At 58.5% G+C, this 13,946-nt stretch overlaps 1 protein-coding gene across 14 annotated transcripts in view; it reads left to right on the forward strand.

The window, feature by feature from the left end:
* Positions 1 to 13,946, forward strand: part of UNKL (unk like zinc finger) — a 46,438-nt gene that overhangs the window by 26,954 nt on the left and 5,538 nt on the right. For 6 of the 14 annotated variants that reach the window (XM_044747683.2, XM_070485267.1, XM_044747684.2 and 3 more), the window contains 2 exons: positions 2,400 to 2,577; positions 13,417 to 13,509. In XM_044747683.2, coding sequence (XP_044603618.1) covers positions 2,400 to 2,577; positions 13,417 to 13,509 — 271 coding nt within the window. Of the gene's footprint in view, positions 1 to 2,399; positions 2,578 to 6,759; positions 7,053 to 7,695; positions 8,025 to 13,214; positions 13,299 to 13,416; positions 13,510 to 13,946 lie in introns of those variants that run through there. The other 8 variants (XM_044747686.2, XM_044747691.2, XM_044747690.2 and 5 more) reach the window with 8 other exon arrangements.

The raw sequence follows: 13,946 nt of genomic DNA on the forward strand, positions 1-13,946 counted from the left end.
ACAGACTTTCATATGATCCAGCAATTCCCCCTCTGGGTATATGTACCCAAAAGAATTGAAAATGGGGTCTCAAAGAGTTATTTGTACACCCATGTTCATAGCCACATTATTCACAAGAGCCAAAAGGTGGAAGCAGCCCAAGTGTCTATTGACAGGTGAATGCATAAGCAAGATGTGGTCTGTATGTGCAATGGAATATTATGCAACCTCAAAAAGGAAGGGAATTCTGACACATGCTGCAATATGGACGCACCTTGGAGACCATGTTAGCTCGGGCTGCCATAACCAAAGACCACAGACTGGCCAGCTAAAATAACTGAAATGTACTTTCTCACGTTTCTGGAGGCTGGAAGTCTAAGATCTGAGTGCAGGCAGGCTGGGTTTCTGAGAGGCCTCTGTCCTCGGCTTGCAGACGCTGGCATCCGCTGTGTGCTCGCTCACATCCGTGGTGTCGCTTCCTGTTCATTTAGGGACACCAGTCCTGCTGGATAGGACCCCACTCCTAGGACCTCATTTAACTCTAATTACCTTCCTAAAGGCCCTGTCTCCACATAGAGTCACGTGGGGGCTTAGGGTGTCAACATTCGGATTTTCGGGGGACTCAGTCAGTCCATGACAAAGGCGTTATGAAAGGACCACATACTGTCTGATTCCACTTACATGAGGCCCCTGCAGGGTTATCCACAGAGACAGGAAGTGGAGCGGTGGGGCAGGGCCCGGGGGCTGGCGAGCGAGTGTTTAACAGGGACGGTTTCAGTTTGGGAAGATGAACACGTCCTGGAGGCAGAAGGTGGCGATGGCTGGGCAGCAGCGTAAATGTGCTCAGTGCCACTGTGCCGGCCGTACACTTAGAAACCATTAGAACAGTAAATTTTATGTTATGTATATTTTACCATAATAAAAAAGAAAGGAAGGAAGAAACAGGCAGGCCAAGCTGGCATCAGGAGGGGGCACAGGCCCCCATCTCACTGTGTCGTACCTGACTCCTTCATTGATGGGACCCCACGCTTGACCCATCCTGGGACGTCTATAACCACAGGGCCTCAGGGAAAGGACCAGTGAGGACGTTGACATCGATTTTCAAGACAAAGTGTCACCTGACGTCTTTAAGGAGGCACATCCTCCTGGAGTGTGACTTTTGGGGTGGGTGATGTCACCGTGGGTGCCTCAGGCCTGCGGCCGGGCTCAGTGTGTGGAGTTTACTGTGGGGTGTCTGCAGTGCTGTCGGGCAGGTTACTGCCGTTCCGGCTTCACCTGGGGACAACACACAGCCCAGCGGAAGCTGCGGGAGGGAGAGGGGAGCAGGCGGCCTGTGGTCACACCTCCACAGCAGAAGGGACAGCAGAGCCTGGTCGCGGATGAGGAGGTGGCCCCACCTCTGAGTCTGGGCCCTGGGAGCACTGGGGGCCACTGCCCCCCAGACTTCTGAAGTTTGAGTTATTTTTAAAACTTAGCCTCAAGTATATGACGGCGATAGTGCCTCAAGTATATGATGGCCTGTCATCGGGGCCTCTCTTGAGCAGAGCCAGTGAAGGCAGAGGGGACCGTGAATGCCAAGACACATTTGCTCAGAGAAGCCGTCCTGTGCCAGATTGCTCTCTTACAAAGCGTGCAGTAGCTTCTTTTCTATTATGGGGAATGTCACTCAAGCCGAAAACTGGTAAATCCTCCCCTTGTAGTTGGTCTTCTTGTTGCTGCCCCCGAGGTTAACTTTTCCTCTGTTATTTTGAAGCAAACCGAGACCTCGTCCCATCTCCGTGTAATGTCGCTCTGACGCCTGACGTCATAGTGGCTCAGAGTTCGCATCTGAGACAGAGCGCTGTGCGAAGGGCCCGGGGGCCGGCTCTGCAGCGCGTCGTGTGTCGTTTTGTTGTGTGTTATTGCGCTCAGTGCCCTCTGCGTTATCGGCTGTTTATCCAGGATCGCGCCGGTTCTTTTTCCTTTAATGTGTTCTCTGTGAGGTAGAGAGAATGTGAATTGCCCTGACTTTTCACCTTTCTGAGTAAAGAGGTCACAGACAGTTCGCCCTGTGCCCAGACCTGGGGCTGGCTCTCTACGTCTGTCTGTTGGTGGGTGGCTTTCACTGGCACACGTCTGCTTTTGGAAATCGTTCTCTGCAGAACCGTTCATCACATGAGCCGCTGTCTGGGGGCGTTTCCTCCCGCCCCTGGGGGGTCAGCAGCTAGATTCCGCCTGTCACCGTGTCATAACTAAGCAGACATCTAAACCCCCTCTACGATATTTTGAAAAGTCGGCTTGCTTGACATTTTGCTTTGGGGGTAGAAGTCGGCCAAGCCGTCGGGTCCGCGATTCCCCACGTGTGCTCCGTGACCGCACTGGTCACGCGGCTGCCGTCGGTGTGGGGGCCTCTGCTCACTCGTTTGTGTGTCTCTGCACAGACCCACCTCGCGGTGTTGGCTGTGGTCCACCCGCTCGCTCCCAGCGTGAGCTCCAGTGTGGCGTCCAGCCTGGCGTCCAGCGCTGGCTCAGGTGGCTCCTCCCCCACCGCTCTGCCCGCCCTCTCGGCCCGCGCCCACCCGCTCGACCCCACCGGCAGCACCGTCGAGTCAGTCCCAGGTAAGTCCGAAGCTTCCCTCTCGTATCCCTGACTTCCCCTTTCACTGACCTTGTAGGTTTTGGGGAATAATCTGCTTCAGGACACCTTGTGGAATGCTGGTTTTTGTAGAAAAGCCGGACATGTGTTCTCTGTCACTTTGACTGTGTTGCACGTGGTCGTGGAAACACCTGCCTCACTGTGGGCCACGGGCTACAAGAGGACAAGGGGCCCTCGGGCCAGGGCAGCTGCATGGCTCCCACGGCTTGTGCCACCTGGCCCACAGATGGTCAAGAACAGGAGGCTTTAGAGAAATGAAAATAGGAGGTGGGGACAACAAGGTCACCCAAAGGTGGGCACAGTGACAAGGGTAGGAGAGGAGTGGGGATGAGGCCAGAAGGTGGTGGGCATGACTGCCAGCTCTGGAGGGGTCCTTAGCCACTGGGAGTCATAAAGTTTGGGGACTGATGACGGATGTGATTGGAGCCAGGGTTTGGGGGACCTGTCTGGAGGCCTGGATGGGGGTTCGGAGCCCAGGGAGGGGCTGTCATGAAAGTGCAGGGGAGAGCAGGACGGGCGCGGAGCTGTGCGTGTCCCCTGGCCCCCTCAGGCCGCGGCTGGGTGGTGGGGCACCTGGCCGCACATGTGGAGGGCTTGGCATTGCCGAGCTAACCTGAGCCTGCATCTCTGGAGGCTCATCTATGCCAGAGTCAGCCAGGTGGCCAGATCTGAGCTGATATTTCCTACCGGAGATAACGTCAGTTATCAACAGCCGAGGAGAGTGTGCTGTCAACGTCCCACTAAACTTGCGGCCACCAGTCGTGGGAGCCCCTCGAGCCTCTGGCCACTGCCCTCTGGCTGCGTGACCGAGACAGATTTGAAATGAAGCTGGAGGGAGACCCAGGGCAGCTTTCAAGTTCTCTGTCCCCAGGTTGGTGGGACAGGGGAGCTGTCCAATGGGAGGCCAGCCTGGTCAGCTCCAGCACAGTCCCATCCTGCTCGTGGAGTCCTGGAACTCAACCCCTCTCCTTCCCCATCTCTCCTGGTGGGGACTGGGAAGGGAGGTGGGCTCGGGGCTGCCAGGTCGCCCTCACCCGCCAGGAGCACTCCCACCGTGCGCCTGTGTCAGGCACCACATCTATGCCAGAGTCAGCCAGGTGGCCAGATCTGAGCTGATATTTCCTACCGGAGAGAACGTCAGTTATCAACAGCCGAGGGGAGCGTGCTGTCATCGTCCCACTAAACTTGCGGCCACCAGTCGTGGGAGCCCCTCGAGCCTCTGGCCACTGCCCTCTGGCTGCGTGACCGAGACAGATTTGAAATGAAGCCAGCAAAGGTGGGGGAGGAGAGGGCATCTTTTCAGCTGCCATTTAGGCTGCAAACCATGGACCTCAGAGGGCTATGAGAGCCAGTCACCCCGTGGTGACGCCGAGGGGAGCCACCCAGGTGCACACAGCCTGCTCTTGGGGTCACGGCACTGCCGGGCAGCATTCTCTCAGCTTCTAGTGTGGCCAGGCCATCCTGCCCTGTGCCTGTTTCGGGGAGATCTGATCCCTTCCCATTCTTCAAAGCGTCACTTTTCTAGAAACCCAGGCCTGTGGCCAGGCCTGTCTCCCTGCACAGCCCCGGTGTGCCTCTGTGAGCTCTGCCCTGGGGCTATTTCATCTGCCTAAGAACCTTCCAGAATCAGCCTTGCCCCGCCTTTGGGAAGCTGTGGAAAAGAGGGCATCCTTGATGAAGCCGCCCCCTCCCTCTGCTGGTTTTTTTTTGAACCCTGATGTTCTTTCAGGGCTGGGCACAAACTTCTCCGTGCACCTGTGCTCTGGTCTTTTTTGTAAATTGCCTCCTTGTCGACCTCCATGTCAGAGCAAAGACTCCTCAGTGACTGACCCTCCCTGGGGCTCTGCTGCAGAGGGTAGTTTCTTAAAGCCTTCTGTACTTTGTGGGCGGTTTGGGTATGTGTGTTTCCTTTTAAGCAAAAACAAACCCACGTGTATTTGATCTCAACTGGAAATTGGGGGTAAACCACAGAGGTCTCCGAATGGAACATGCCCGTTTTCATATGGAATTGACAGCACCAGTGGGCCTTATAACTCAAGGCTCTGGGTCTTGCTAAGTGGCGCCCTCAAACTCGCGTGTTCCTGTCAGAAACTTGGAGGTCAGGGATGAGGCGTGGGGTCGAGTTGTCAAAGTTTGCACTTACGGCTAAAAGAACACAGCAGGTAGGCGGCAGAGAGCCCTGGGGTTCTGGCCTGTGACTGGCCTCTCTACCCCAACTCGAGGGAGCGGAGTGATTATTAAAGAACCACTTTCACTGTTGAGTGTTTCTAAGCACTCCCCTAGAGGAGTTAAATGTGAGGAGTTTGGCTAACTTGTATGCTTTTTTTTTTTTTTTTTTTTTGGTGAGGAAGATTGGCCCTGGGCTAACTTCTGTGCCAGTCTTCCTCTATTTTGTATGTGGGATGCTGCCACAGCATGGCTGATGAGTGCAGTAGGTCCGCACCTGGCATCTGAACCCATGATCCCGGGGCACCAAAGCAGAGCACGTGGAACTTTAACCACTCGGCCACGGGGCCGGCCCCTAACATACTCATTTGAAAGGACTGCTGGGATCTAGATGGATGTGGGGCACATGTGTGCAGGAGTGCCTTTTGTTTCCACTTGGAAATGAGCGGAAAAGCCATTGGGATGAATGGCATGTTTTATGATTTTATTGTTTTATGGATGGATAAGCCCCCAGTTTTTAAAAATAAAGTTTATTTTCCCTAATATACCGGTAGTAATAGTTAAATTTGAGCATAACAGAAAGGTAATTAGGAAAATGAAAACCTGCCCCTAAACAGGCAATGCCCACCTGAGTGGAAGCAGAGCTGGGCACCTGTGCTCTGCAGGTGGCCCCCACCAGACCTGCAACGGCTCGAGAGTGGAGCTGGCATGTCTGTAGTTGTTTACTCCAGCCCTTATCTAACACCTCAGGCGGCCCCAGCCTATTTCAGTGCGTCGGTGACCACCCTGTGGGGCGTTCCTTCACTGACTTAAATATTCCCTAAACTGACTACCCAGAGGTGAAGAGGTGCAGAGTTTTTTTCAGGACTAACATTGCCTCCATTTACAGACCATACGTTTGTGTTGCTGCTGTTGTTAAAATGGGCTTCTGCTGTCGGCGCATCCTCCCTTTGTCCTCTGGCCACACTCCTGAGATCACGTGTAGCGTTATATCCCAAGGATCGAGCCCCAGTTACGGGAAGTAACGGGATCCTCAAAGCTGCTCTCTCACCCCAGGAGAGCCCCGGGGGCTCAGGGACACTGGGGCCCAGAGCGACTGCCCCCCTGCTTTGGGGCTGACAGGTGTGACTGGCTTCTCCTTGAAGTGCTTTCATTCAGGTTATGTCCTTACTAATGCAGTGCATAAAAACAATGTCACCTCTAAAATAGAGAGGTACTGTGTCCAGACAAATTCTGTATTTCATGGATTTAGTGGAATCATTTCAGGGCCACCTGACAGATTTCATTTCCTTTGCCTTCCACTTCACAGGAACGGGTTTCAGATTAAAATAGTGACCTGCCCAGCTCCTTGACGGAGGGGCTGGCCGCAGAGGGCGGTGGGAGCCTTCGTCCCAGGAGACTAGATCGACTGGACGAGACGGCAGGGCCTGGTCGCGGGGCTGTGGGCAGCTGAGTCTGTCCTGTTCATCCTGACCCTGGCCTTGCCCGGCCCCGGGCCATGCGGGGGGCGCTGAGTTGAGCGTGTTTTTACCTGAGCGGGGCCGGCGGCCGGCTCCGGGGCTTCCGTGCGAGGACCCCTCCTTGACCGAACACAGCGGCCCCGCGCGGCCAGCGTTCCCGCGTCCCCCTGGGCCCGGGGCCGGGCACGCAGCCTGGCAGCGCGGGGAGCAGCAGGTGCGGTGCGAGGGGCTGGCGGGACCCGGCCGCGCGCACCTGCCGCCGAGACCCAGCCAGGTGCGGCGGGGGGCGGGGCCGCGGCGCGTCTGAGGTTTGCGTCGCCCGGGGGCGGGGCCGGACGCCGTGGGGGCGGAGCCTCGAAGCCTCTGAGGCTTACGTCACTAGAGGGCGGGGCACTCTAAGGCGTGCGCTCTCGGGGGCGGGGCCGCGGCGCGTCTGAAGCTTACGTCACCAGGGGGCGGGGCACTCAGGCTTACGTCTCTCGGGGGCGGGGCTGGCGCTGGCGGGGGCGGGGCCGCGGCGCGTCTGAGGCTTACGTCACTCGGGCGGGGCACCCTAGGCTTGCGTCACCGGGGGGCGGGGCCCGCGCGTGCGGGCGGGGCGCGGGCCGCGTTTGAATCGGCGGCGGCGGTGCGGGGCGGCGGACGGTGAGTCAGCATCGTTAGCCCCGCACCGTCAGGGTGCGGGTCGTCGTTACGCGGAGCTGCGGAGCGGGCCGTGCGCCCCCGCCCAGGTGAGGTGCGCCTCCCTGCCCGGTGCACCTCTCTCCCTACAGCTGCGCAGATCCCCCTCCCCAGGTGCGCTTCCCCCCCAGGTGAGGTGCATCTCCCGCGTGTGCACCTTCCTCCCCAGGTGCGCCTCCCCTCCAGGTGCTCCTCGCACCGGTCCGTGGTGCCCGCGCCCCGGGCCAGGTGTGACAGCCAGGGGTCGGTACCAGGTTTCTCGGGGGCTGCGGAATGAGGTGCATGCAAACGTCCCCTTTAGGGACCTGCTCTGCGGAGGCGCCCGCCGGTTCCCTGCGTGGGCGCGAGCCGGGCTTCTCCGGGGAGCCTGCATCACTGGCGGAGGTGGGGCTTCTCCCCGGCGAGGACAGGGTTCCTGCCTTGTCCTGCTGCGGATCGCCGTCCGCACCGTGGGAAACTCGGACCGGCGGGTGAGCGGGTTGCCAGGTGCTGCTCCATCCTGAAGTTAGAGGGGGCCGGCCCGCCGGGGGGCTCCTGGCCTGGGTGGGTGCGGGGGAGTATCCCCCGGCGTCCGGAGTTCCCCGTTGTGGCCTTTATTTCTCTGCCCTGTGTGCGTTGTCCTTGTGTGTCCCCTGACCCCGGGGACCGCGGCGGCTCTCGAACGTGCTGTGTCATGTCAGGAACGCGGCTTTGCCAGGGCCATTACTCAGCAGCTTTCGGCTCATTTCTCATTAACATCTGGGCGGTTTCTGGGAGTTTGGCAAGGCCGGTTTTGGGTCAGATGGCACAGTTTATGTAACTTGGGTCATTGAGATTTTGAGTGTTAAAGTCTTTTTAAAAGTCAGTTTTTCCTGTAAGAGAATATCTCAGAAGACCTGGGTCAGACTCGGGGAAGAGGAAAGTGTAGTCGGACCAGAGAAACACTGTTGATGGAACTGGCAGCACACACCCCGAGAGTGGCCGTCTCTGCCTCACAAACTGAACCCGGCTGTGGGTGTCAGGTGAGGGTGGCCCCTCTCTGCCCCCTCTGCACGTGAGGGGTTAGGTCAGCAGGCACCTTTGTGCTGCGGGGGGGCCAGCATGGTGAGGTCAATCACATCAAGGTGAGTACAGGCCCCAGCGCTCCATGCAGGCTGTTTCCCACATCCATCCTTCTTGGTTGTGCCTTTGTTGTTTCTGGAAGTCTGCCAGCTTTGAAGCCGACGCTTGTAACCTGATCCCAGCACTGCAGGTACTGAGGGCTAGGTCCATGTTGTCAGGCCGGCTGACCCGGCATATCCAGGACAGGGACTTGGGACCCCAGGCTGAGCAGATGTGCCACACCAGCATGCAAACGGTGGCTTTGAATCCCCATTCGTTTGGCTGCAGCACAGGTTTTGTGCAGGGGAGGGGGGCAGGGCAGGCGTGTACTGGGGCGTCAGGGTGCTTGCTCTCGGGGTGAGTCTGCACATTGGCCAGCACTGGTCCGGGTGCACCTGCACAGTCTGGGCTGACACGTAGGAGCAGGGCAGGGGGTCATTCTGAGAAGGGTTTCAGAGGCTGAGCAGAGGACTAGCCTGGGCTAATGGAAACTGTGCCAGGCTGCAGCCGACAGCTGTGTTGACTTGAAAAGCCTCAAAATGAGTTTATTTGGGGATAGCCAAAAGAATTACAATTCCGGATGTACATGCTTTGGTGAACCATAGGCAAATCCTAAAGACAAAAGAGGGGAGCTGCCGTTGTAGAGAAAAAGGGGGAGTAGGGCCGGGCTGTTGTAAAAGAAGGTCCATTGCAGGAAAGAAACAGTTCAGGGCGGCAACAGCTTCTGATTGGCTGAGCTACGGGCGTTTCTCATTGGCTGGGCTGTTGCCAGGCACGGAGAGAAATCTTCCTTCAGTAGTAAAGTAGTTACACTTTCCTGCCAGATGCAAGCGACCCACCCACCCTCTCTCCTTGTTTGGTGTAACTGAAGATGTGTAATGCAGGTGACAGCTCCCCCTACAGGCCTTCCCAATTCCAGTTTAGTTAAGGTTTTCTTTATTAATTCCCACAATGGGTTATTTTGCTTAATGGACAAAGGAGGGGCATTGCTGGGGTGGGAAGTCAGGTGGGGGTGAGTGAAGCCATGTCCAGCCGGGAAGCATGGACCAGCGCCAAGGACTGCATTCTTTCTGGGAGGCAGGACTTGTGACCTGACAGAGTTGACAGCAGAGGATGGTCACTGCTGGGTGAGGGGATGCCCTGCTGAGGTGGCCGGAGCTTGGGACCCTAACTGGTGTGGGTTCAGGGAGGAGCTGAGGGCTTCTTCTGGGCTCCTGCTCAGCACATGGGCCCAGGTGCACCTGTGTGCAGAGTTTGGGAAGGTGCCAGTGCCACCACCCTGGGGCCTCTCTCTGGTAGGAGGAGGCAGTGTGGCCATGTGGGGCACATCCTGGGGCTTAGGGCTGCAGAAGCCACCTGTGTCTGGGCGTGGACCAGGCACAGAAGGGCTGCTGAGCTCCTGAGGAGGGGGAGGGGCAGGGTGTGGGAGGGCCGCCTTTGACCAGGCCAGCATGTGGAAGAGTGAGATGGAAACTGCTGTCAATCTTAAAACTAAAACAGTCATTTTACCAGCAAAACAACTTTATTCCGGAAAAACCAAAGAATTGCAATTTGGAACCCACTATGGCATGGCAAGAGCCATCGGCAAGTCCAGCAAGCCAAGGAGAGAAATGTTATTTCAGAGAGAAAAAGAGGAGGCTGGGAGGGGTTGTTGTTCTTTCTTTCTTTCTTTTTTTTTTTTGCAGAAGATTAGCCCTGAACTAACATCTGCCACCAATCCTCCTCTTTTTGCTGAGGAAGGCTGGCCCTGAGCTAACATCCGTACCCATTTTCCTTTATTTTATGTGGGACACCTGCCCCAGCATGGCTTGACAAGCAGTGCATAGGTCCACACCAGCGAACCCCGGGCTGCTGAAGCAGAACGTGTGAACCTAACCACTGTGCCAGTGGGCCGGGTGGAGGGGTTGTTTTCAATGAAAGTCCATCAGAGGAGAGTGAATTGGCTGAGTTGTTGGGGTGGGCGATTTACTCCAGGAGATGCAGTGTCCATCTGCCCTGTTGGGGTCTGTAGTTGACTGTCTTTCTATGATTGACCTCAGTGGTGCTGCCTGGGAGCTCCGTCTCCTGGCCTCCTGACTCCATTTGAAGTGGTTTCCCTTTATTACTTTTCACACTGAGGTTGGCCGAGAAGGCACAGTGGGCTTGGGTGAAGGCCTGAGGTCGTGTCCCGGGAGCAGGTGAGGGCCAGAGACTGGCCCCTGTGTGCAGAGTTCACAGCCGCAGGAGACAGGTGCGTCTGTGGAGGGGTCCCTGGAGGTGCCCATTTGAGCCCCAGCCTGGAGAGGACAGGTGGGCGTCTCCATCATCCCCCTTGTGGGTTGAATTATGTCCCCCAGAAAGACGTGCCTCATTCCTAACTGCCCCCACTTGTGAACGTGACCTCATTTGGAAACAGTCTTTACTCATTAAGGCAAACGAGGTCGTTAGGATGGACTCTCATCCAACATGCCTAGTGTCCTTACCAGAAGAACACAGCTGGACACAGTGACATGGGAGAGACAACATGTGACAACGGAGGCAGAGACTGGGGCGATGTGACCAGGAGCCAAGGCAGGCCAGGGAGTGACGGCACCACCAGGAGCGGAGGAGGCAGGAAGGAGCCTCCAGAGGGAGCCCGGCCCTGCCACACCGCGGCCCCCTTGGTCTTGATTCCTGGCGGGCAGACTGGAAGAGGATGAATCCGTGTCGTTTGAAGCTGCCCTGTGCGTAGCGCCCCGTTGCAGCCAGAATACGAATGCCTCTGTGCTTCCGGATGTTAGGAAGAAGCTGTCTGTCGAGTGGGCACAGCTGAGGGGGCGGGGACATTCACAAGGGGCGCCCCTCAGGGGGAAAGAGGGTCCGTGTCGGCTGGAGGCGGGTGCTGCCTCCTGGAGCACCCGGTGTCTCCCTGGGGGACTCGGTCTGTCTTTCTTGTCACGACTCTTGCGTCAGGCCGTCTTCGCGTCGCCGTGTCCTTGGCTGTTGGGTGCATCCCTTGGACCTGTTGGAGGAGCTGGTCCGGTTGTGCAGGTGCTGCCGGCTGTCACACGGAAGAGCTTGGGGTGCTGCCACCCTGGGGCCTGCCCTCTGTTCCTCCCACAAAAGTCCTCGCAGGGTCAGGGATGTGCAGGGCCCAGTGTCACAGACTCAGCCCCTTTGGCCTTGTGACCCTTCAGAGCAGCCAGATAGACTCTGTGGGCTGGGGAAGGGGCAGGCCAGGCTCCTGGTCTCCGGGGCGGCCCTGGCCCAGCTCCCACCTCACATGTTCACCTCCTTTTCAGATAAGACCTTCGAAAGTCCTAAATCTCCATCAGAACAGTTTTTCCTTTGGAGCGAGCAGGGCCCTGGCGCCTCCCCACTGCCCCTGGTCATGGGTGGGGAGGATGGTAGTCTCGGAGTGGTTTGGCTGCCTGACCTCAGTGCCCAGAAAATTCCCCTCGAGGCTGGAATCTGAACTGGGGCTGGGGTCGCAGAGTCATGCTCCCGAGGTGGTGGCCTTCAGAGTGTCCCCCAGCAGCCCCTGTAGGCCGATGGAGCATGACTCCTACTCTGCGCTCCTGGCCGCACTTGCCCAGCAAGGCCAGGATGGGGTCATGTCCGTAGGCAGCGGGGATGAAGCAAGGAAGGAAGCAGACACAAGGCCTGGCCTCACCCGGCGGTGCTGCATGAGGACGTGCACCTGTGCTCTCGGAGAGGCGGCAGCGTTTGGCCACCTGCAAGTGGGCCGCTGAGCGCCTGGCACTGGGCGAGGAGCCCTCCCTGTGGTCGGCTCATGTGGTCCCCATGCCCGCTGAGTGGTGCTGACCAGTCGCGGGTATGGGGAAGGGGTGGTGCAGCCGGGGCCACGCCTGGGCCTGGACCCCAAGTCTGCTCTGCACGTGCGCACTGCCGCTCCTGAGCTCTCCGTGTGCCTAGGCCTCAGTCTCAGCCTCTGTTGCCGCTAACGTCGTAAATCCTCTTTCATTTAAAAGGCAGCAGCCCCTCCCCCGGCTGCAGGCGGGTTCCTCTGTCTGAGAGCCACCCTTTCATCCCCCTGCCCTGGTGCCCGCCGCCTTTGCTTGTGTCGGATGCAGTTGATGGAAACAAGCCCAGCCCAGCCACCCCTTCCTGCAGCCTCAGCCGCTGCTGCGCCCTGTTTCCTGGCTTGCTCGGGAGTCTGGGCCGAGCCGAGGGCGGGACCTGGTCAGAACTGAGCAGCTGCTCCTCTCCCTGGGCCGTTTTGACTTGATGTCACTTGTCGCATGCTGTCTAGGGGACTCTGACGCTTGGCACTAGGCCGTTGGGGGCAGGGCAGAGGCAGAAGGCTCCAGAAGCCCGGCTCACTGATCCGGAGCAGGCAGGTCTGACCAGCCTCCCTGTGGTGCATCCCCTGGGCTGTGGAGAGACGATCTGTCCCAAGGGGCTGGGGGCAGGGATGGCTTTGTGGTCTCTTCACGTGGGACTTGGTACATCTGACCAGGCGTCGTGGGGGGCCAAGCAGAGGGGGAACAGGGCTTGGCTGCACAGCAGAGGCCCAGCTGCCTCTGGGAGGGGGTGCAGGGGGGAGCACGGGACCCCAGAGGTGGGGCAGGAAGGAAAGTGCCAAGTGGGGCAGGACTCCTTTGTGCTGGGCCTGCAGTGCCACCAGGGTTTGCTGCAGACCCGTCTGAGACTTGGGGCTGGGAAGGCCCCAGGAGCCCTGCAGCCTCTCCCCTGGCCCTCAGCGGATGGCGCACGCTCCAGGTCCTCTGGCCACACTTTCCCTGAGCTGACCCTGTGTGGCCACAGGAACTTAGGAGACAGGTTCCAGCTTTAGGGGCTGGTGGGCCTGACCTCCCCAAGACAGCTTCCTGCTCCTCCCCAGGTCCCCAGGGTCTGGGGAGGGAGGGAGCCCCCAAGCTAGGGAGGGGCAGGGTCCTAGGAGGAAGGGAGGGCGGCTCCACCTGCCATATGGAAATGGCCCTGCCCCACTGTGGGACCCGCTCAGTGCCCCCCCTGCCGAGGGCTCTGCCGTGATGGTGCCGCTGCCTCCGCCCCGCCCCCCACGCCACCCCCCCCCCACACCACCCCCCCCACACCACCCCCGCTTGGAGGTCAGCACAGCTGTGGCCTCATGAAGCTGTCTCTGAGTCCCTTTCTCGTGGACTTTGTTCTCCTGGAAAATCTTTCCTCACTAGTCAGGTGTGTTTACTTGGTCAAATTTTACCAAATGATTAGGAATTTAAACTGAGGAGCAAACGTCAGCAAGATGAGGGCGGTGCTGCTGGGGCTGCAAGATGGGCCGGCGGCCTGAAGGCTCTGGCTTTGAGGGAGAAGGAAGCGAGTCTCTGAGGCCCGAGGTGCACTGGGGCCTGGGCACCCCATGCTGGGCCCTCAGCCAGGGGGGCCTAGCCGCCCCCCAACCCTGCCAGCTGCGGGTCTGCGGATGCTGCGGTGACACGGTGTTTTGTCGCGCAGGCTCAGCTTTAGACCTGCATCTCAGTGATGTGAGCCTCGCATCCCTGGATAAAGAGCTGGAAGAGCAGGACGGCGGCGACCCCGGACCCCCAGGTGAGGGCGCTGACACTGGGCCCCCAGTCCTGGCGTGGCTCGTGGCTGTGCTGCTGCTTTCAAGACTCCTTAAGTGGTCCTGGGGCAGGAGGGTCCCGGGCCCCCTCCCCCTGCAGCCTGTGTAGGATCAGCTTCTTGCCCCTTCCTCAGTTTACCTCCATCTCAGCAAAGTAGGCCCTGCAGTCAGGGGCACAGCCTTCCAGTCGCTTTCTGGGGAGATGTTTCAACCGCTGCATTGGCGTAAAGACGAATGTATTAACATTATACACTGAAACGTTTTCTTTTTCCTCAAAGTTTGTGTTTTTCTTGTGATATTAAAAGAAAGTAAACCATTTCTGGGGAACCCTAAAATACTGGGACCACCATGCCAGTGGCTAGGTCAGCTGAGCAGGGCCTGGTGGATGTCTGACCTATGCTGGGACGCCCCCCGACCAAGT

This window comes from Equus asinus, chromosome 14 (genome assembly GCF_041296235.1).
Source record: "Equus asinus isolate D_3611 breed Donkey chromosome 14, EquAss-T2T_v2, whole genome shotgun sequence".
In the NCBI taxonomy this organism is placed as follows: Eukaryota; Metazoa; Chordata; class Mammalia; order Perissodactyla; family Equidae; genus Equus; species Equus asinus.